The 22,625-nt window shown below is 53.9% G+C and overlaps 1 protein-coding gene across 2 annotated transcripts in view; it reads left to right on the top strand.

Moving 5' to 3' along the window:
• tmem178bb (transmembrane protein 178Bb) overlaps positions 1–19,447 on the top strand; it is a 38,719-nt gene extending 19,272 nt beyond the window's left edge. For both annotated transcript variants that reach the window (XM_030113941.1, XM_030113940.1), the window contains 3 exons: positions 8,009–8,122; positions 17,691–17,828; positions 19,111–19,447. In XM_030113941.1, the coding sequence (XP_029969801.1) occupies positions 8,009–8,122; positions 17,691–17,828; positions 19,111–19,361 (503 nt within the window). In that variant the 3' untranslated portion in view covers positions 19,362–19,447. The remainder of the gene's footprint in view (positions 1–8,008; positions 8,123–17,690; positions 17,829–19,110) is intronic.
• Positions 19,448–22,625: the final 3,178 nt, after the last annotated feature.

The following is a 22,625-nucleotide window of genomic DNA, read 5'->3' as shown; positions in this document are numbered from 1 at the left end:
GCGCCACTTTCACTTTGTCATCTGGGCTGAAAGGAAAAGGTGAGCTGCCTGCAAAACGTCTGTTAACATTTACTTTCAAATGAACGTTTATTGCATGACACAGTTTATATTTTGTTGGCAGGAGGCCGAAACTGTTAGAAGTTCTCTGATGTCCTCCTGTATGTAATGAACGGCGAACGGTAGCTACCTAGTGAGAGGCTGCTCGTAACACCAATAGCAACGTTTAGCACTATTAGCTAACTAGCAACGTTAGCGTTTGCCTGTGTGGTCAGATGAAGGCTATCTTACGCTAGCTAATGCTAGCAAACTAACGTTAGCGTTTGCCTGTGTGGTCAGATGTAGGCTAGCTTATGCTAGCTAGTTAACGCTAGCTAATGCTAGCAAGCCAATGTTAGCATTTGCCTGTGTGGTCAGATGCAGTATAGCTAATGCTAACTAGCTAACGTTAGTGTTTGCCTGTGTGGTCAGATGAAGGCTAGCTTGCACTAGCTAACACTAGCAAGCTAACGTTAGCGTTTGCCTGTGTGGTCAGATGTAGGCTAGCTTACACTAGCAAGCTAACATTAGCATTTGCCTGTGTGGTCAGATGTAGGCTAGCTAACGCTAGCTAGCTAATGTTTGCAGTGTATGAATCACTGCTATCAGGAAATCTCCCCTTAATCCTAATAAATAATTCATAAATGACCACTTCTGCATCATATGCAAGCTGAGACCATGAAATGGGCCTGAGATGAAGGGTAACTCCTGTTTACTGCAGAAAACACACAGAATGGTCAGAACCTCATGCAGAGGTCAGGCTTGTACTGTGGCTCTCTGCCTCACTGCAAACACAGAGCGCTTTCAGGCCAGACACACCAGGACAGTGGGCCATTTCTGCAAATAATGTAAATATATTTTATATCATAGTTAGAGCCTTGGTTATTTTTCTCTTAATCCCCAAGACCTTAAAGAAAAGCTATGTAACATTTAACTTCATGATAATTTTCTGTGTGTTTGCGATATATATGCGTGAAATTAATTTCTGTTTTTTTCCTCTCTCTATTTGGTCATATCTATTACTCTACATTGACGTGACACCGCCACAGCATGCATATTCTTAAAGCTCAGGTTGTTCTGAAAAAAAAAATATTGTTCTTCACAGGGTTGAGGATTTATAAGAATTCATACTCAAATAGAGTTAAGAGTGATTTCATAGACCATTAAGATGTCAAAAAAATGTCCATTAAGTTTTTCTTTTTCTTCGATATATATATATATATATATATATATATATATATATATATATATATATATATATATATATATATATATGTAGGCTCTCTCTCTCTCTCTCTATAAATATATATATATATATATTGCAAACCAGCAAATATGTACAGATTTCATGTTTTTACAACATGCTGATGATCATAATCTGCATTCCAACTTAAATTGGTATTGTTGGTTGCCTTTGTGTAATTTTTCCTTTCTTTCTCGGTCATCAGAGGACGAGGCCAACCGTTGACTGTCAGGCTAAGAGTGAAAAATAATTTTATGGTGAGAGGAAGATCCAGCAAGTTTGGATGATAGCTCTATGAGGGTGTGACATGGGAAAAGGCTCAGCTGAACACTTTGATAAATGTTGACTGCAGTACATAAGCCTGTTTAAACTGACACTGTCTTTGCTCATTAACAGGAGCTTCTCAGGCATCAATCCTGAAAGAGGCTCCAGGACCAGGAAGTAGACAACAATGAACCGTCATGTGGGCTCCCTTTTGAGGAAACTAATGGACTTTAAGTGGGCATCCTAGTTTTTTTTTTTTGTTGTTGTTTTTTTTTGCCACAGCAGTTGTCAGGCTCAGTTTTGAGTATTTTTTGTGCTTTTTTTTTAAAGACAACTTTGCATTATAAGATTTTTGCACAACGCTGTTGCGTTGAATGTTTAGAATGTTTGAGGCTGAGAGGAGCGCCTCATCCCTTCATCACTCTCTCTCTTCCTCTCTTACCTTTCCAGGCCTCATTCACATTGCTGTACTGTTATTATGACACAGCTGGGTAGTACGCACAAAAAAGAGGAACATGTCTGTTGCTGTTATTGTGACACAGCTGTGGAAAGTTTATGACCAGGAGGTTTAATTTTTTTGAATTTCTTGGGAGTTATATTGAACAACCTCTATTTGTAAATAAATGTCATTGGGCTGACAGTGACTTTACCTCAGAATGGTGGTGGTGGGGGGGTTGATTTAAATTGTACCATGATTGTAATGTGTATTCCTGCTGTGGCATTTTGTGGATGTTGCTTTTCTTACATATTAAAGTAAATTAGATGAAAAAAATATTGTGAGTTTATGTTACTCTGACAGCTGGATAATTGAATCGCAGGTTTGGGCTCACATTTCAGGGTGTGGTGGCTGTCGGGGGGGGGTTGATTTTAATTGAACAATGATTATATATTTACAGTAAATGGATGCTTCATCTGCATTACTTTCACAGTAAATTAATCAATTTTTTCAATCAATTTATTTTTGTATAGCCCAGTATCACAACAACAGTTGCCTCAGAGGGCTTCAAGATGTTACATTTGTCGGTAAAAGTAAAAACAGTGAATAAGCATAATGGTAATATGTCAATATTTACAGTAACGAGACAGAACGAAGCAACCACCGCCTTCGACCCTCACATCCGGCAAGAAAAAACTCCAAAAACCCAGTGGGAAAAGAAGAAATCTTGGGGAGAACCACAGTATGGAGGGATCCCTCTCCCAGGGACGGACAGCTTTGGCAACAGCTAGCATGAGACAATAAGAAGTAAAGCCTAGGACAATGTTGAGGACAGTTCGTTGGACGGTCCAGCACAAGAACCACGGATCCCAGAAGTAGAACCGAAGCCAGTCCACGGGCAGGACCGACAGGGGTGTCCTCCCGGTCCGGACGGAGCTTGTTCATAGGCCTTCGTAATAGTGGAGTCAGCAACTGAAACTGGAGAAGACTCCCCCTCGAAGGGGGGGACAGCAGGGGAAAAGCAATGAACGGACTAAAGGGAATAACATTCAGACATTAGAGGACAGGGCTCAGTGCACCGTACTTCCCACAGCATTCTAGCTCCTGGGGCAGCTTTGTGGATACTTAACTGTTTAAACTAGTATTTAGTTAGTATAGTTTAGTTTAGTTTAATTTAGTTTGGTTTAGTTTAATTTTGTTTAGTGTAATTTGGTTTGGTTTAGTTTAATTTAATTTAGTTTAGTTTAGTTTAGTTTAGTTTAGTTTGGTTTGGTTTAGTTTGGTTTAGTTTGGTTTACTGTAGTTTGGTTTGGATTACTGTCGACTTGTGCGTTGCTTTCACAGCACACACTGTAAAAGCACAGGGCCCTGTTGTAATGACGTACAGCAGAGGGTTGGAATTCCCCAGTAGTGTCCTGTAACATCACAGTATTACTTTGTCACTGAAACTGTGAAGTTACAGTGAACAGTTGTGCTTTAGCAACAGTGCATTGTAACGTCACAGATGTGAAATCACAGTAAATTGTTGTGAGGACATTTCACAGTATCCTGCTGTAATCATGCTGTGAAAGTCATGCAAAACTTATCCAGTAATTTACTGTGAATTCACACCCAAAATTTTACAGTGTGTGGCTGAGAGTCACTGGAGGACTGCTGTCGTCCCGCTGGAGGACTGCTGTCGTCCCGCTGGAGGACTACTGTCCTCCGCCGCTGGAGGACTGCTGTCGTCCCGCTGGAGGACTGCTGTCGTCCCGCTGGAGGACTACTGTCCTCCACCGCTGGAGGACTACTGTCCTCCGCCGCTGGAGGACTGCTGTTCTCCGCCGCTGGAGGACTACTGTCGTCCCGCTGGAGGACTACTGTCCTCCGCCGCTGGAGGACTACTGTCGTCCCGCTGGAGGACTACTGTCCTCCGCCACTAGAGGACTACTGTCCTCCGCCGCTGGTCGTGTCAGGCCAGTTTCAGCTGTCAGACTCTCTTTCTGAGGAAACGGCGTTGCCTGGCAACCGCTCAGCAGTCGGCTGTTGTGGTGACTTATTTTAGAGCGTTGTGCGTCGTCCGCGGTGACGGACACCTGGTCTGCAGTGTGTCCACAGCCTTCACCCATGAGACCTGAGTGGACGGACAACCGGGACGTCATCCAGCATTGAGGAGCTGCTGGCTCCTGGTCCAGGACGAGCACGCTCACGCCACTGCAGTGTGTGTGTGTGTGTGTGTGTGTGTGTGTGTGTGTGTGTGTGTGGAGGGTTTCCATCAGCACTGCTGGGCTCCAGAGACCAGAAAGAGACTCTCTCTTAGTGAGCAGGCGCTGTGGCGCTGTCGTCCTGTCACTCCTGAGTTCTGCTGCTCTGCTGCTGAGGATAAATTCAGTGAGACGAGAGAAGACAGGCCGTCCTCCAGCTGAAGGACTCCCCCGTCCATCACCAGCTTCCTGCTGACTGGTCCGCCTCGGCGCCCGTAAATCTGGGAGGTTTTCACATCGCCGAGTCGCCGCAGTGGAGGAGGAGGGTTCCACTGAGAAGGCCTTCAGAACCACCTCCAGCTCCACAGTCCATCTGTCCCTCAACCACGTCTCCTACACAGTCCCAGGAGGTCCAGCAGGAGGTCCAGCAGGAGGCCCAGGAGGAGGTCCAACAGGAGGTCCAGGAGGAGGCCCAGGAGGAGGTCCAGGAGGAGGTCCAGGAGGAGGTCCAGGAGGAGGTCCAGGAGGAGGTCCAACAGGAAGCCCAGGAGGAGGCCCAGGAGGAGGCCCAGGAGGAGGTCCAGGAGGAGGCCCAGGAGGAGGCCCAGGAGGAGGCCCAGGAGGAGGTCCAGGAGGAGGTCCAGGAGGAGGTCCAGGAGGAGGCCCAGGAGGAGGCCCAGGAGGAGGTCCAGGAGGAGGTCCAGGAGGAGGTCCAGGAGGAGGTCCAACAGGAGGCCCAGGAGGAGGCCCAGGAGGAGGTCCAGGAGGAGGTCCAGGAGGAGGCCCAGGAGGAGGCCCAGGAGGAGGAGGTCCAACAGGAGGTCCAGGAGGAGGCCCAACAGGAGGCCCAGGAGGAGGTCCAGGAGGAGGAGGTCAAACAGGAGGTCCTGGCTCTTTTCTTTTGCTCACCATGGCCCTCATTTATCAAACGGTTTTCCAAACGGTGCCTATCCGAGCGGTGAGCTCTTCGTACGACGGGGCTGCGTGGCGTTACAGAAACTTCCGTACCTCGCCGATCTCAGCGTTTGAGTGATCGGGTGTTGATAAATGCGGCGGCTGAATTTGATCATCATTAACACGTTACGCCCTGAAATGCTCATAGTTCTGAAGCCCCGCCCACTGAGGTCAAACACGGAAAAGCAGCGATTTTGGAGAAAAAAGAAACTTTTGGGAGCTGGAAATGGATCCTGTCAGGTCTGAGGTGGAGGTGAATCAGGAGGAGCTCTTTGGAAGAATAAAAACTGAAAGGAGAAAACGCTGTCTGGAGGAAGCTCACAGCAGCGGTGAGCAGCGTCGCCTGGACGAACGGACACCGGCTGAGGTCTGAACAGATTATAGTCCGTTAATTTAACCCTGATATTACAGATAATGAGGCTGATTCATGTTAAACAGCTCAGAGTTTTATTGTTTTGTTTAATTATGTCTCAGAGTCAGACAGCAGTGGCACCGCGGCCCGGTCTCCTCCCCACAGCGGGGACGGTCCCACCGAGACACACACCCAGCACTGGACCCGGGGCCGAGCAGGACCGAGCAGGACCGAGCAGGACCCGGGACTCAGTCCACAAGGGCGGCGTGTGCCACCTGCTGCCGGATCTGCTTCAATGAAGGACAATTTATAGAAGTCTTAATAAAATGTTTGACTAAACGTCCTCTTTCTGGATTTAATCTCCCTTTAGTTCATGTTATTTTCTAGGTTACTGGCATCGATCACTGATTAAATACATCATTTGCTAAACTTTAGAGTTTATTTACATTTCAGTAGCGGTTCTTCAGGTCCTGTCTCCTCCGTCCAGACTCCAGACCCAGTGGAGGCTCTGCTGGTTCCCACATCCTCTTGTGGCGCCGGTGCATCAAAAGTAACTCTATCGGCCAGTGCAATATTGTGTAAAACTGCCTAAATAAAGTCACACACCTTTTCGGGGATGAACAGGAACAGCAGCGTTTCCCCTGCTGGATCTGAGCGTCTGAAGCTGCTCCGCAGCAGCTGTTCGTCTTTTCGCACTGTTGAAACTGCTCCTCTCTGTGGCAGGATGGACCAGCGGAGTTGATGAACGTTAAAAATCCTTTATTAATCCCAAGAGGAAGAATTTCTTTAAGTTTAAATTCTGTAAGGGCGTTATTTTATTTTTTATTCTTTTTTTTTAAATCTGTACTGCATGTGTGCTGCTTGTGCTTTATGGCATGTTTGAGATGTGCTTTAAAAAAAAATGTTCACGCTCTGCCAGGTTTTTCTGCTCTGCACCGCAAATCCGCCCTGACTGAAACTTTCTACCTGTCGTGAGATTTCATCTTTCCAAACGATCACGATCATATTGATAAATGCCGAACCCGTCTTTCATATGGACGTACGACGGGTGTGCGCCCATATACCGTCGTACGACCATTTGATAAATGAGGGCCCTTGTATTTATGAACACCTCAGGACGATGTCTGAGCCGGACTTCAGTCAGCTGCAACTTCCTCTCTAAGAAGGACTGGCAGGGACCCTCAGGGGTCTTTTGTCCAGGATTTTCCTGTGAGCAGGACTTCAGTCAACTGCTCCATCCACTCCACCACAGCCTCCGTCAGGATGGTGTGGTGGAAGGATCCAGGTGACGTGAGTTTCAGGGTTCTTCACCATTTGGAAGGGCGGGTGTGACTGAGTGCACACTGTACACTGATCCTGATGAAGGACAGATGAACGTGTGAGTGAGTGAGTGTGGTGTGGAAGGAGGAGGGAAAGTTGAATGTGTTTCATTTTATGTAAAATATAATCACTTTAGGTCTTGTATGTTTTAGTATATTGTATTGTGTGTATTTTGTCATGTCTCCTGTATGTTCTTGTCCTGGTGGTTTGTTTTCACTCCATGGGACTATGGATGGAAATTAGCCTTGAGCTAAATCCGGCATATTTACAGCACTGATGTCTGTTCATTAATATGCATTGTCCCATTCAAATAAAGTAATAAATGAAATGAAACGAGATCCACTGCAGAGGGGAAGCAGGTCTGAGCAGGAGGTGTTCTGGATTCCTGGTCTGAGGAAGGTCCACACAGTGGCTCATTACGATGCTGCTCTGCAGTGAACTGGTAGTTCACTGTGACTCCGTCAGCTGGTAGTTCACTGTGACTCCGTCAGCTGGTAGTTCACTGTGACTCCGTTAGCTGGTAGTTCACTGTGACTCCGTCAGCTGGTAGTTCACTGTGACTCCGTCAGCTGGTAGTTCACTGTGACTCCGTCAGCTGGTAGTTCACTGTGACTCCGTCAGCTGGTAGTTCACTGTGACTCAGCTTCAGTGTGTGTCAGCTTCAGTTAAATTTTACCAACATCTGAACGCTGTGAACTGAACACCACCCATCACAAAGAGTGGAGGAGCCATGGCTGAAGGACCAATCTGATCATCTATCTGTCTGTCTGTCTGTCTGTCTGTCCATCATCCACCCACCAATCATCCATCCATCCATCCATCTATCATCCACCCATTACCATCCATCCATCCATCCATCCATCCATCCATCCATCCGTTCAGCGTCTTCCCCTGGATGACCAGCAGGAGGGTTTCTAGCTTTGTGACGGTGTTTAGGGTGGAGCCTCCACCCTGCTCTCCTCTGATGTTCTCATTCACCGACTCTGGTGTCAGAGCTGCGGGTGGAGTGTGAAGGCTCTCCTCCCATCACAGACGGGTGAAGTCTGATAGACTGATGGGGGTTCACTGATGTGTGCTTCATGGATTGCTGTAGTTTGATGGAGTGCTGTAGTTTGTGGTGTAGTTTGGATGCTGGTCATGTCCTCACCAGCTCACGGCGCTCTTCATCTGCTCGATGTCGTCTGGACTTCATGTCATGTCTGTTCTCTGTTTTTCTGCAGAAACCATCTCAAGATGCTCCTACATCAAGTATCACTATTCCTCGGCGACGATACCCAAAAACCTGTCCTACAACATCACCAAGACCATACGGCAGGACGAGTGGCACGCCCTCCGTGAGTCTGCTCCACCTTCCTGCTCCACCCGCTCCACAGCGAGCGAGGCAGTGAGCACAGGCTCCATCACTCCACTGCTGTTCCCTCCATCGCTCCACTGCTGTTCCCTCTATCACTCCACTGCTGTTCCCTCCATCACTGCTGTTCCCTCCATCACTCCACTGCTGTTCCCTCCATCGCTCCACTGCTGTTCCCTCTATCACTCCACTGCTGTTCCCTCCATCACTGCTGTTCCCTCCATCACTCCACTGCTGTTCCCTCCATCACTCCACTGCTGTTCCCTCCATCAATCTACTGCTGTTCCCTCTATCACTCCATTGCTGTTCCCTCCATCACTCCACTGCTGTTCCCTCTATCACTCCACTGCTGTTCCCTCCATCACTGCTGTTCCCTCTATCACTCCACTGCTGTTCCCTCTATCACTCCACTGCTGTTCCCTCTATCACTCCACTGCTGTTCCCTCCATCATTGCTGTTCCCTCTATCACTCCACTGCTGTTCCCTCTATCACTCCATTGCTGTTCCCTCCATCACTGCTGTTCCCTCCATCACTCCATTGCTGTTCCCTCCATCACTCCACTGCTGTTCCCTCCATCACTCCACTTCGCTGCTGTTCCCTCCATCAATCCACTGCTGTTCCCTCCATCACTCCACTGCTGTTCCCTCTATCACTGCTGTTCCCTCTATCACTCCACTGCTGTTCCCTCCATCAATGCTGTTCCCTCTATCACTCCACTGCTGTTCCCTCCATCACTGCTGTTCCCTCTATCACTCCACTGCTGTTCCCTCCATCACTCCACTGCTGTTCCCTCTATCACTCCACTGCTGTTCCCTCTATCACTCCACTGCTGTTCCCTCCATCATTGCTGTTCCCTCTATCACTCCACTGCTGTTCCCTCTATCACTCCATTGCTGTTCCCTCCATCACTGCTGTTCCCTCCATCACTCCATTGCTGTTCCCTCCATCACTCCACTGCTGTTCCCTCCATCACTCCACTTCGCTGCTGTTCCCTCCATCACTCCATTGCTGTTCCCTCCATCACTCCACTGCTGTTCCCTCCATCACTCCACTTCGCTGCTGTTCCCTCCATCACTCCACTGCTGTTCCCTCTATCACTGCTGTTCCCTCCATCACTCCACTGCTGTTCCCTCCATCACTCCACTGCTGTTCCCTCCATCACTGCTGTTCCCTCCATCACTGCTGTTCCCTCCATCACTCCACTGCTGGTTCCACTGTGGACCCTCATGTTTGATTGGACGTGGCGGCCATGCGGCTCTTCAGGTTCTCATGTGGTCTCTAATGGCTCCTCCTCATGTCCTGCTGTCTGAGACTGATCAGTCCACCATGAGGACGTGATGCGTGTCCCCATCGTCCAGCCTGTTTGGACCTGGACACCCTGGACCCGCGGTGCGCTGCAGTGTAACAGATCTGGGGAGTGTAGCAGCTGCCCGCTAACTGGCCCGTTGTGCCACCTGCTGACCTTCCAGTAGGCTCATCCGAGGGCCAGCGCTGAGTGGACCGTCGGTGACGCAGCCTGTCAACCTCAGTATCAGCCGGCTTCTCTCAGGAGCTGGAAGGTAAAGTTCTGCTTCCTCACTACAGGGTCCGCTCTGACCAGGAAGCGGGACTTTATTTAAATGAATCAGTATATCAGGCATCTGTCCAAACGTCCTCAGGTCTTCTGACCCCCTGACCTTCCTGCCCGGACATGAGGGCACATCATCACCCCGGCTGAGAGCACCAGCCTACAGAGACCCGCAGGTCCACACAGAGACAGACGGCCCTGTTCCCGCAGGTCCACACAGAGACAGACGGCCCTGTTCCCGCAGGTCCACATAGAGACAGACGGCCCTGTTCCCGCAGGTCCACATAGAGACAGACGGCCCTGTTCCCGCAGGTCCACACAGAGACAGACGGCCCTGTTCCCGCAGGTCCACACAGAGACAGACGGCCCTGTTCCTGCAGGTCCACACAGAGACAGACGGCCCTGTTCCTGCAGGTCCACACAGAGACAGACGGCCCTGTTCCTGCAGGTCCACACAGAGACAGACGGCCCTGTTCCTGCAGGTCCACACAGAGACAGACGGCCCTGTTCCTGCAGGTCCACACAGAGACAGACGGCCCTGTTCCTGCAGGTCCACACAGAGACAGACGGCCCTGTTCCAGCAGGTCCACACAGAGACAGACTGTCTCCTGTCGTGGCTCCATTCAGCATGTTCAGCTCTCATGAATCCAGGCCAGTGTCCCACAGCCTCGTCCTCTGCTGCCTGCAGCTGCAGCCAAGGACGCCTCTGACTGATGGTCCACGTCAGAGCCTGCAGAACAAGTTCCACCGCTCCCACCGCACCGCTCCCACTGCCCCACCGCACCGCTCCCACCGCATCGCTCCCACTGCCCACTGCCCCACCGCACCGCTCCCACTGCTCCCACCGCACCGCTCCCACCGCACCGCTCCCACTGCCCCACCGCACCGCTCCCACTGCTCCCACCGCACCGCTCCCACCGCACCGCTCCCACTGCTCCCACCGCACCGCTCCCACCGCACCGCTCCCACTGCTCCCACCGCACCGCTCCCACCGCACCGCTCCCACTGCCCCACCGCACCGCTCCCACCGCACCGCTCCCACTGCCCCACCGCACCGCTCCCACTGCACCGCTCCCACTGCCCCACCGCACCGCTCCCACTGCCCCACCGCACCGCTCCCACCGCACCGCTCCCACTGCTCCCACCGCACCGCTCCCACCGCACCGCTCCCACTGCCCCACCGCACCGCTCCCACCGCACCGCTCCCACTGCCCCACCGCACCGCTCCCACCGCACCGCTCCCACTGCCCCACCGCACCGCTCCCACTGCTCCCACCGCACCGCTCCCACCGCACCGCTCCCACTGCCCCACCGCACCGCTCCCACCGCACCGCTCCCACTGCCCCACCGCACCGCTCCCACTGCCCCACCGCACCGCTCCCACTGCCCCACCGCACCGCTCCCACCGCACCGCTCCCACTGCCCCACCACACCGCTCCCACTGCCCCACCGCACCGCTCCCACTGCCCCACCACACCGCTGCCGCAGGTCTCCTCACCTGGACCACACACTCACACTCTGTTCGATTCGCTATAGCCGGGATGTCCAGCCTTCGCTTTGCATTGTGGGTAAACCTGGCCTCCACCCAGTGTGAGCGCCACGGCCTCTATCTGGAGGCGGTGAGCTGAACAGAGTTCCAGAACCTGAGTGTGGGGAAAACCTGAGCTCTGACAGCAGGAAGACGTCTCTTCAACGGTTTGCCTTTCTTTAAAGAGCTCCTCCATTCTGTCAGCTTTAAGCTGTGGTCCTGTCTTTCTGTTGAGACAGAACCGTCCTGTGGTCCTGTCTTTCTGTTGAGACAGAACCGGCCTGCGGTCCAGTCTTTCTGTTGAGACAGAACCGGCCTGCGGTCCTGTCTTTCTGTTGAGACAGAACCGGCCTGCGGTCCTGTCTTTCTGTTGAGACAGAACCGTCCTACGGTCCTGTCTTTCTGTTGAGACAGAACCGTCCTGCGGTCCTGTCTTTCTGTTGAGACAGAACCGTCCTACGGTCCAGTCTTTCTGTTGAGACAGAACCGGCCTGCGGTCCTGTCTTTCTGTTGAGACAGAACCGGCCTGCGGTCCTGTCTTTCTGTTGAGACAGAACCGTCCTACGGTCCTGTCTTTCTGTTGAGACAGAACCGGCCTGCGGTCCTGTCTTTCTGTTGAGACAGAACCGTCCTGCGGTCCTGTCTTTCTGTTGAGACAGAACCGTCCTGCGGTCCTGTCTTTCTGTTGAGACAGAACCGTCCTGCGGTCCTGTCTTTCTGTTGAGACAGAACCGTCCTGCGGTCCTGTCTTTCTGTTGAGACAGAACCGGCCTGCGGTCCTGTCTTTCTGTTGAGACAGAACCGTCCTACGGTCCTGTCTTTCTGTTGAGACAGAACCGTCCTGCGGTCCTGTCTTTCTGTTGAGACAGAACCGTCCTGCGGTCCTGTCTTTCTGTTGAGACAGAACCGTCCTGCGGTCCTGTCTTTCTGTTGAGACAGAACCGTCCTGCGGTCCTGTCTTTCTGTTGAGACAGAACCGTCCTGCGGTCCTGTCTTTCTGTTGAGACAGAACCGTCCTACGGTCCTGTCTTTCTGTTGAGACAGAACCGTCCTGCGGTCCTGTCTTTCTGTTGAGACAGAACTGTCCTACGGTCCAGTCTTTCTGTTGAGACAGAACCGGCCTGCGGTCCTGTCTTTCTGTTGAGACAGAACCGTCCTGCCGTTCCTCGTGGTTGGTCGGCTCTATATGTTCCTCCTGCCTGTTAATCCGGTTGGTTCTGCCACAGAACAGAGGAGCGCCGCCGTCCTTCATCCTGACTGGAGGAGGAAGGGACGGTTCTGAGCCGCCTGCAGCAGCTGCCACAGCACATTTCACGGTGCCCCGTCCCTCCCTGCCTCAGGACCCGGCCAGCGGGGGGCGCTGCACACCGAACAGCTCCACACCAGGAACCTCCTCATTCTCCACACTGACTTCAGTCCCAGTGATCACAAACATGGGTCAAGTGATGGAATCCAATATGGCCGCTAGCTCCTGACGTCGCGTGATTCTAGAGGAATGTTCCTCAGGGACATTACAGTCTTTATCTGCCGATTTCAGCTTTTACTTTTGGCGTTACGTGGCATGGCGTGGCGTGACTTGACGTGACTTGATGTGGCGTGACGTGGCGTGGTGTGACGTGGCGTGACATGACGTGACGTGGCGTGACATGACGTGACGTGGCGTGACATGACTTGACATGGCGTGTTGTGGCCGTGGAGGGACATGGTGTGACATGACCTGGCATGATGTGGCGTGATGTGAGGTGATGTGGCGTGTTGTGGCGTGAATTGACGTGACGTTGCTTGGCGTGGCATGACGTGAGGAGGCGTTGAATTGACGTGACGTTGCTTGGCGTGGCATGACGTGAGGAGGCGTTGAACTGACGTGACGTTGCTTGGCGTGGCATGACGTGAGGAGGCGTGACGTAGCGTGACGTGACGACCAGGATCTCCTGGGCCGGTCCTGATGGCTCCATCACGTGGTTCTGCTGGCGGCGTGGCTCAGCTGATCTCCAGTCAGTGGATGATGCTGGCGGCGCTGCAGGTTCTCCCGCTGCGAGGTGACGACTGCACTTTGTTCTGCAGCGTTGCATCATCTGCTCCGCCGTCATAAAGCTGTAGGACGAAGGGACGCCGCCTGATTTACCGGCTGGCCGTTCTGGAGTTCTCCCCCAGACAGCTTCCTGAAAAACGCTCTGCCGACAGTGTAGCCGCACAGACGGTGATCTCTGACATGTCCAGTCTTTATCTCAGTGGAACAGTGCCGACGGCGGCAGAAACTGCAGGCTTGAGGCTTCAGTCTCTGCTGGCGCAGCTTCAGTTCTAGGATGTAAAACAGCTTTTCAGTTTGAAGCTGGTGTTCATCTCCTCACTGGATGGAAGTCCTGCTTCTGACCTCTTCCTCCACCTTTTCTCCTCCCAGTGCAGGCAGTCATGATGCAGAGCTCTTCTTTCTGCTGCTGTTTAAGGAGCTCATGGCATGCTAACACCATGCTAACATGGTGCTAACACGACGCTAGCACCATGCATCCTGGATGTGGAGCAGCTGCAGCGCTGTGCTCCCTCCTCTTTGACTCGGCTGCTGGACTCAGTGATGGACAGCTGATGGGACTGACAGCGGTCCTGTCACCATGTCTTCCTCCTGCCTCGCCTCCCGGGGACAGGTGATTGACAGCTGCTGGCCCCGTCCCGGCCTCCGGTTGGCCGTGTGCTGTCGATGATCAACCTCAGAACCTGCAGGGCGCTCACACTGCTGCACACACTGTGTTCTCTGCACGGCTGAGCCTCAGCAGAAACACTCAAACCAACAGTCCATCCTCCCCAAACCATCCTCCACCACCACCACCCCCCCCCCCTCCTCCTCCTCCTCCTCCTCCTCCTCCTCCTCCTCCTCCTCCTCATCAGAAGACTACAGAGAAGCCAGGAAAGCTGTCTACACAGAGACAGAAGCAGCTGGACAAGGCTGTCTGTCGTCGGTTTGGGGATCTGAAACAGCAACCAGACTGGGCTCTGTGGACCTCAGTCAGGTTTTCTTTATTCGAATGGCTCCTGTCATCAGAGTTGGACGTCCCACACTGCTTCCTGTCTCCAACACCGTGTCAGAAAGGTGTCCAGGCGAGGACAGGTGGAGGAGCTGCAGCCTCAGGGACACTCTGGACAGCTGGCCTCCACATCTGGAGAGTCAGTGGAGCTGCAGGGAGGTCAAAGGTCAGACGCAGGGCAGAGTGAGGCGGACGCTGGTTAAACCAGTCTGAAAGGCTGGGCGGGGCGGAGAGCAGAGTCTGGTCCAGGACCGCCTCGTGTTCACCTCCTGTCTGTCTTGACTCTCTGCTTCCTGACTGCTGAGGCCAAACACCGAGCAGCGAGTTTCCAGGACGCTGGATTCTGCTCGTCGCTCTCCAGGAGAACCCGCGACCTGAACAGGGTTCTCCTCAGCGGGTCCAGACCACATGAGCGTCCCTCCTCCTCCTCCTGATGCACCGTGACGCATCCAGTTTGATGTTTGATGAAGTTCAAGAAAATCAGGATCAGCTTAAAAAACAAGCTATATAGTATTATACTATATACTATATAATATACTGTTAGTATATGAAAATGCAGACCGCCATGACAGCCTGGGTCATTCTACAGTCCTGATCCCATGAAGACAGACTCACTCTTCACTGCAGTGTTTCACTCCAGCTGCCAGCTCACTTTACTTACCTGTTTTGAAACAGTTCATCAGAGTGAATCCTCCCTGATGGCAGAAGCGTCTGCACTGCTTCCTGTTTCTGATACTGCTGTTACTGTGAAGGGCGCCTCCTGCTGGGTGGGGTCATTTACATATTCACCTGGGTCCTGAGGGTGGAGGTCTGAGACGCTGTCTCCTCCACCCGTCAGCGGTCAGGGTGTGGTCAGTGATGAAGGACAGTAGACATGATATCAGAGCCTGGACCTGCTGAACCGTGGTGAAACATGACCTCTCACTCTCCTCACTCCTCTCTCACTCTTATCTCACCACTCTCACTCTTCTCTCACTCCTTTTTTACTCCTCTCTAACTCCCATCACCCCTTTTTCACTCCTCTCTCACTCCCCTCACCCTCTCACTCTTGTTTCAGGCTTCTCTCACCCCTGTCTCACTCATCTCTCACCCTCTCTCACTCTTCTGTCACTCTCACTCCTCTCACCCCTCACTCACTCCTCTCCATCCTCTCTCACTCTCTCTCTCACTCCTCTCACTCTTCTCTCCCTCCCTCTTCTCTCGCCCCTCACTCCTCTCTCTCTCACTCATCTCTCTCACTCCTCTCACCCCTCTCTCACCCCTCTCACCCCTCTCTCACCCCTCTCTCACTCCTCTCACCCCTCTCTCACCCCTCTCTCACTCCTCTCACCCTTCTCTCTCATTCCTCTCACCCCTCTCTCTCCTCTCTTGCCCCCTCTCTCACTCCTCTCACCCTTCTCTCTCACTCCTCTCACCCCTCTCTCACTCCTTTCTCACTCCTCTCTCACCCCTCTCTCCTCTCCTGCCCCTCTCTCACCCCTCTCACCCCTCTCACCCTTCTTTCTCCTCTCTCACTCCTCTCACCCCTCTCTCACTCCTCTCACCCCTCTCTCTCCTCTCTTGCCCCTCTCTCACTCCTCTCACCCTTCTCTCTCACTCCTCTCTTGCCCCTCTCTCACTCCTCTCACCCCTCTCTCCTCTCTTGCCCCTCTCTCACTCCTCTCATTCCTCTCACCCCTCTCACCCTTCTCTCTCCTCTCACTCCTCTCTCACCCCTCTCTCTCCTCTCTCACCCCCTCTCCTCTCTTGCCCCTCTCTCACTCCTCTCACCCCTCTCACCCTTCTCTCTCCTCTATCACTCCTCTCACCCCTCTCTCTCCTCTCTCACCCTCTCTCACTCCTCTCACCCCTCTCTCACCCCCTCTCACCCCTCTCACCCTCTCTCACCCCCTCTCACTCCTCTCACCCCCTCTCACTCCTCTCTTACTCCTCTCACCCCTCTCTCTCCTCTCTCACCCCTCTCTCACTCCTCTCACCCCTCTCTCACCCCCTCTCACCCCTCTCTCACTCCTCTCACCCTTCTCTCACCCCTCTCTCACTCCTCTCACCCCTCTCTCACTCCTCTCACCCCCTCTCACCCCTCTCTCACTCCTCTCTTACTCCTCTCACCCCTCTCTCTCCTCTCTCACTCCTCTCACCCCTCTCTCACTCCTCTCACCCCTCTCTCACCCCCTCTCACCCCTCTCTCACTCCTCTCACCCTCTCTCACCCCTCTCTCCCCCCTCTCACCCCTCTCTCACTCCTCTCACCCCTCTCTCACTCCTCTCACCCCCTCTCACCCCTCTCTCACTTCTCTCTTACTCCTCTCACCCCTCTCTCTCCTCTCTCACCCCTCTCTCACTCCTCTCACCCCTCTCTCACTCCTCTCACCCCTCTCTCTCCTCTCTCACCCCTCTCTCACTCCTCTCACCCCTCTCTCACCCCCTCTCACCCCTCTCTCACTCCTCTCACCCTCTCCTCACCCCCTCTCACCCCTCTCTCACTCCTCTCACCCCTCTCTCACTCCTCTCACCCTCTCTTACTCCTCTCTCACCCCTCTCTCACCCCTCTCTCACTCCTCTCACCCTCTCTTACTCCTCTCACCCCTCTCTCACCCCTCTCTCACTCCTCGCACCCCTCTCTCACTCCTCTCACCCCCTCTCACCCCTCTCTCACTCCTCTCTTACTTCTCTCACCCCTCTCTCTCTCCTCTCTCACCCCTCTCTCACTCCTCTCACCCCTCTCTCACCCTCTCTCACCCCTCTCACCCCCTCTCACCCCTCTCTCACTCCTCTCACCCCTCTCTCACTCCTCTCAACCCCTCTCACCCCCTCTCACTCCTCTCTTACTCCTCTCTCTCACTCCTCTCACCCCTCTCTCTCCTCTCTCACCCCTCTCTCACTCCTCTCACCCCTCTCTCACCCCTCTCTCACCCCCTCTCACCCCTCTCTCCTCTCTCACTCCTCTCTCACCCCTCTCTCTCCTCTCTCACCCCCCTCTCCTCTCTTGCCCTCTCTCACTCCTCTCACCCCTCTCACCCTTCTCTCTCCTCTATCACTCCTCTCTTACTCCTCTCACCCCTCTCTCTCCTCTCTCACCCCTCTCTCACTCCTCTCACCCCTCTCTCACTCCTCTCACCCTCTCTCACCCCTCTCACCTCTCTCCTCTCTCACCCCTCTCTCACTCCTCTCACCCCTCTCTCACCCCTCTCTCACTCCTCTCACCCCCTCTCACCCCTCTCTCACTCCTCTCTTACTCCTCTCACCCCTCTCTCTCCTCTCTCACCCCCTCTCTCACTCCTCTCACCCCTCTCTCACTCCTCTCACCCCTCTCTCACCCTCTCTCACCCCTCTCTCACCCTCTCTCTCCTCTCTCACCCCTCTCTCACTCCTCTCACCCCTCTCTCACCCCTCTCTCACCCCCTCTCACCCCTCTCTCCCCCCTCTCACTCCTCAGACCTGCGGAGGATGACGGCTGGCTTCATGGGCATGGCGGTGGCCATCATCCTGTTCGGCTGGGTCATCGGCGTTCTGGGCTGCTGCTGGGATCGAGGCCTCATGCAGTACGTGGCCGGACTGCTCTTCCTCATGGGAGGTGAGTGTCGCCCTGCCAGGGCGCCCTGTTCGATCCCTCAGTACCACAGACCCTGGGACGCTTTCAGCTGTAATACACATATGTAGACGGCGGCTTTCAGGAGGCTTCTGCGTCACGGTGTGTCTCCACGTATTCATTCATTCATTCATTCATTCACCCAAGCAGACTCACTGAGCAGACTCACAGATCTGCTCCAGGTCTCCCACTTTCCTTTAACTCAGGGGCTCCCAGTCCAGGTCCTGCAGAGCCCCTGTCCAGCTGGTTCCTGGTCTCTCCCTGCTCCAGCACACTGAGTCCACCGGTTCTGTCCTCAGCAAGCACCGAGCAAAACCCAGAGAACAGCCTGGCAGTGCTTTCAGCTGTGTTGAAGCAGGGACAGAGCTGAAACATGCTGTCTCCAACGTGTCTCCAACGTGTCTCCAACATGTCTCTGCCGTGTCTCTGCCGTGTCTCTGACATGTCTCTGACATGTCTCCATCAAAATATCACCGTCAGTGAAAAGCTCACTAAATGTTGACTTATGAGTAAAACTGAAGCTTTCCAGTGGACACATCCCCCCTCTCTGGCTCTCTCTCTCTCACACACACACACACACACACACACACACGTACACACACACACACACGTACACACACACACACACACACACACACACACACACACACACACACACACACACACACACACACACACACACACACACACACACACACACAGTGTCCTACTTAGGCTGGCGCGGTGCTGCAGAGGCAGCTGCTGGCTCCATCATGATGAGCTGGATTAGTGCTGCGCCTGCAGCTGCACCATGAACAGGCAATTAAAACCTCAATTATGGAGCTGAAATAAAAGAGCAGGAAGCAGGAAGCAGGCGGCGCCAGTCTGCAGGGGACCAATCACAGAGCAGGAAGCAGGCGGCGCCAGTCTGCAGGGGACCAATCACAGAGCAGGACGAGGGCAGACACAGGAATTGGACACAGAAACATTAGGACAGACAGGGTGAGGACAGACAGGGTGAGGACAGGGACACAGCCAGCCAAAGAACAGCGTCTCTGTTTTCTTGTAAATGGAGCTGGACTCATTCCGGAGCCGGCAGCGAGCCTCGGTCCAGCTGGACTCTGAGACGTGACGCTGTGGACACTGTGGACACGTTCCCCGTCAGTTCACACGCTTCGCCTTTACACTGCAGTGTTTTCAGCCTGTCGTTGAACTGTGCGAATCAGGACAGATCTGGATCTGGTGCTGCGGTGTGGCCCCCCAGCTGATCCGGTCTGGTCTCTTCCAGGAACCTTCTGCATCATCTCGCTCTGCACCTGCGTGGCCGGGATCAACTTCGAGCTGTCCCGCTTCCCGCGCTACCTGTACGGCCTGCCGGACGACATCGGCCACGGCTACGGCTGGTCCATGTTCTGCGCCTGGGGCGGTCTGGGCCTCACCCTCATCGCCGGCTTCTTCTGCACCCTGGCCCCCTCCGTGCAGCCCCTCCCCCGCTCCACCTGCCCCAAGTCCCGACAGGAGAACGGCACCGTCTGCTGAAGACTCCGCCCCGTCCTCCACCCCCCCACCCGCTCATCTGCTGTTTTCTAATGTGTGTGTGCGCGCGCGTGTGTGTGTGTGTGTGTGTGTGTCTGTGTGTGTGTGTGTGTGTGTGTGTGTGTGTGTCTGAAATGAGTGTCTTGATGATCTGCTGTCTTGAAAATTCAAGAAAAAAAACTGACAGACCAAAAGAAGTACTGTCAAACAGTCCATGTTCAGTGGCTGTGGAGGAGACGCAGCGTTGGACTGGTGGACGGAGGAACTCCTCCCTCCTGAAGGTGGCGCTGCAGAGAGCTGCAGAGAGCTGCAGAGAGCTGAGGGAACCTCTCTGAGGAACCTCTGCTGGACAGCTGGAGTGTGGGGGGCTTTGGGGAGGAGGACTGATGTTCCAGCTGCAGCAGCTCGGCTCCAGATGTTGAGACGTGACGGAGGAACCGTCATGTCAGCCGGTTCCACTCCTGAGCAGGGACACGTGGCTCCGCCCCCGACCTGTTCGCCATTCTGTGTTTTATACATGCAGTCCTCTTCTCTCAACCTGAACCCCCTTCTCCTTCAGCCTTCATGTTTTTGTTTATTTTTATTTCATTTGTTCTGGTCATTGTGTGTGTGTGTGTGTGTGTGTGTGTGTGTGTGTGTGTGTGTGTGTGTGTGTGTGTGTGTGAAGCCCGTCAGCAGCTCGGAGCCATGCAGTGTCCTCTGTCTCCGGTGACCACCAGCTTGGTCAGCCTGGGACTGGACTCAGTCCACAGAGGGTCCAGAGGGTCCAGCAGAGGGTCCAAAGGGTCCAGCAGAGGGTCCAGAGGGTCCAGCTGGGGGTCCAGAGGGTCCAGCAGAGGGTCCAGAGGGTCCAGAGGGTCCAGCTGGGGGTCCAGAGGGTCCAGGCTCTGAAGCACAGATTAAACTGTTTTATCTGAAACTGTTCAGTGGAAAGATGCGCAGTTACTGGTTTGACCACCAGGGGTCGCACTGCTTCAGTTCAGCTCTTCAGAGAAAACTGAAAACCCAAAGCAGATGGTATCATTGCTCCTCTGGACCTCCGGGATCCTCTGGACCTCCGGGATCCTCTGGACCTCCGGGATCCTCTGGACCTCCGGGATCCTCTGGACCTCCGGGATCCTTGGAGCTCCAGGACCCTTTCCTTCGGGACTCTTCCTGTCCCTGCAGGAAGTGAGGAGGATCTGTTCTGAGCTGGAGTGGTTGAAGGGATTTGGTCTGAGTTGAGGACTGTGAGGACACTGCATCGGAACCCAGTGAGGACTCCGGGAGACATCAGGACTGGGTTCTAGCAGGACCAGGGTCCCCCAGCAGGCTCCAGGAGAAAAGTAGATCCCACTCCGTGAGCCCTGCTGGATCTCTCTCAGTTTGGGTCCATCTGAGTTTCTTTCATCTCATGTTGGGTTGATGTGCAGTGACTGATCTGTGGGCTCTGACCCTGGGACCCTGTAGAACCTGGACTGACTGCTGGAGGATCTGGACTGACTGCTGGAGGATCTGGACTGACTGCTGGAGGATCTGGACTGACTGCTGGTTCAGTTATGGAACTTAAACCAGTTGAGGCTGTTACAACATGGACCCCGGTACTGTCACAGACCATTTCATTTTCAAACTAGCTCAAGTCAAAGCTGTTAGACCCATACCTTGGACCTGGACTTGGTCCTATACCTGGACCTGGACCTGGACCTTGTACTGTACCTGAAGCTGGACCTGTACCTGGAAGTTTACCAGAACCTGTACTTTTACCTGGACCTGGACCTGGACTTGGACCTGGTCCTATGCCTGGGCCTGGACCTGGTCCTGGGCTTGGGCCTGGTCCTGGTCCTGGACCTGGACCTGGACCTGAAGGTTCCTGTGGAGTGGGATCCGGAGCAGCAGAGCCTCCTGACGGATGTGTTCTCTGTCGGTTGGACATGTTCTCAGCTTGTGTGTCCAGACGGTTCTGAGACATTCTGCTGGCTCCTCCCTGAGGTGGGCTCTGGGCCCGGCGAGGCCTGGTGGGTTTGGAGTCCCGGGGTGTTTTTTCATGGAGGACACTGCCTCTCTGGACCTGGCTCTCCAGCCATCATCCAGGCCTGACAAGTTCTCACAGGAAGGACCTGGACTCCTTAAACTACGGACGAGTTTCAGGACCAGTCGTGCCAGAACCAACCTTTCAGGTCCGCTTCCATCCACCCGGCTCCACCCGGCTCCACCCGGCTCCACCCAGCTCCACCTGGCTCCACCCAGCTCCACCCGGCTCCACCCAGGTCCACCCAGGTCCACCCAGGTCCACCCGGCTCCACCCGGCTCCACCTGGCTCCACCCAGGTCCACCCGGCTCCACCCGGCTCCACCCAGGTCCACCCAGGTCCACCCGGCTCCACCCGGCTCCACCCGGCTCCACCCAGGTCCACCCGGCCCCACCCGGCCCCCTCCAGCTGCGCGGCGTGGCCCCTGCTGGAGGGAAATCATCAGACTCTAAATAAAGGTAGAAACTGTGTGGTTGTAAATTAACTCAGTAATGTTCTAGATCAAATAAAGTAGTCTTGTCTCCAAATGAAGTCTGGTCTCGGGGGTTGTGGAGGGATTCGTGTCTCTGTCAAGGCTTCTGTTTTTTCTTTTTTTTTCAGTCTAGCCCACCACAAGGTGACAAGGTAACCGAGTCCACAAGCAGAACATGAACAGTGACTAAAGGTCAGCCTGGTCCCGTCCCGGGCCAGCTCCAGCCGGAACACCTCTGTCGCTTAATCTCTTCTTTAACGAGGCTTCTGCCATCTGCTGCTGTTGGTTCTACTGAGAACACTCGGCTCCAGCATGGACTGTTCTCCCTCCTTTATCGGTCGGTCTGCAGTATCAGTACTGATGAGTCTGAACTGTCACGCCTGAGCAGATTCTGATCAACGAGAGGTGAGAATAAGTCAAGGCCTGCACTCAGCGATCTCTTGACTACAACATGACAACAGCACAAAGCCCATGAGGTGTTTAGTCTGGATAGTACTGAGTCTCTCCACCGACCTGGAGAGGACAGACCACCTTCTTTCGGTCCAGGACCATGGCCTCGGATTTGGAGGTGCTGATCCTCATCCCTGTCGCTTCACACTCGGCTGCAAACCGCCCCAGTGCATGATGGTCTGGGTTCGATGAAGCCAACAGGACAACATCATCTTCAAAAAGCAAAGATGTAGTCCTCTGGTCCCCAAACCGGACCCCCTCCGGCCCCTGGTCCCCAAACAGGACCCCCTCCGGCTCCTGCCTGCACCTAGAAATTCTGTCCATAAAGATTCTGAAC

Source organism: Salarias fasciatus, chromosome 17 (genome assembly GCF_902148845.1).
Source record: "Salarias fasciatus chromosome 17, fSalaFa1.1, whole genome shotgun sequence".
Taxonomy (NCBI): domain Eukaryota; kingdom Metazoa; phylum Chordata; class Actinopteri; order Blenniiformes; family Blenniidae; genus Salarias; species Salarias fasciatus.
The sequence above is the reverse complement of the archived record's forward strand: the minus strand, read 5'-3'. Positions and strand labels throughout refer to the sequence as shown.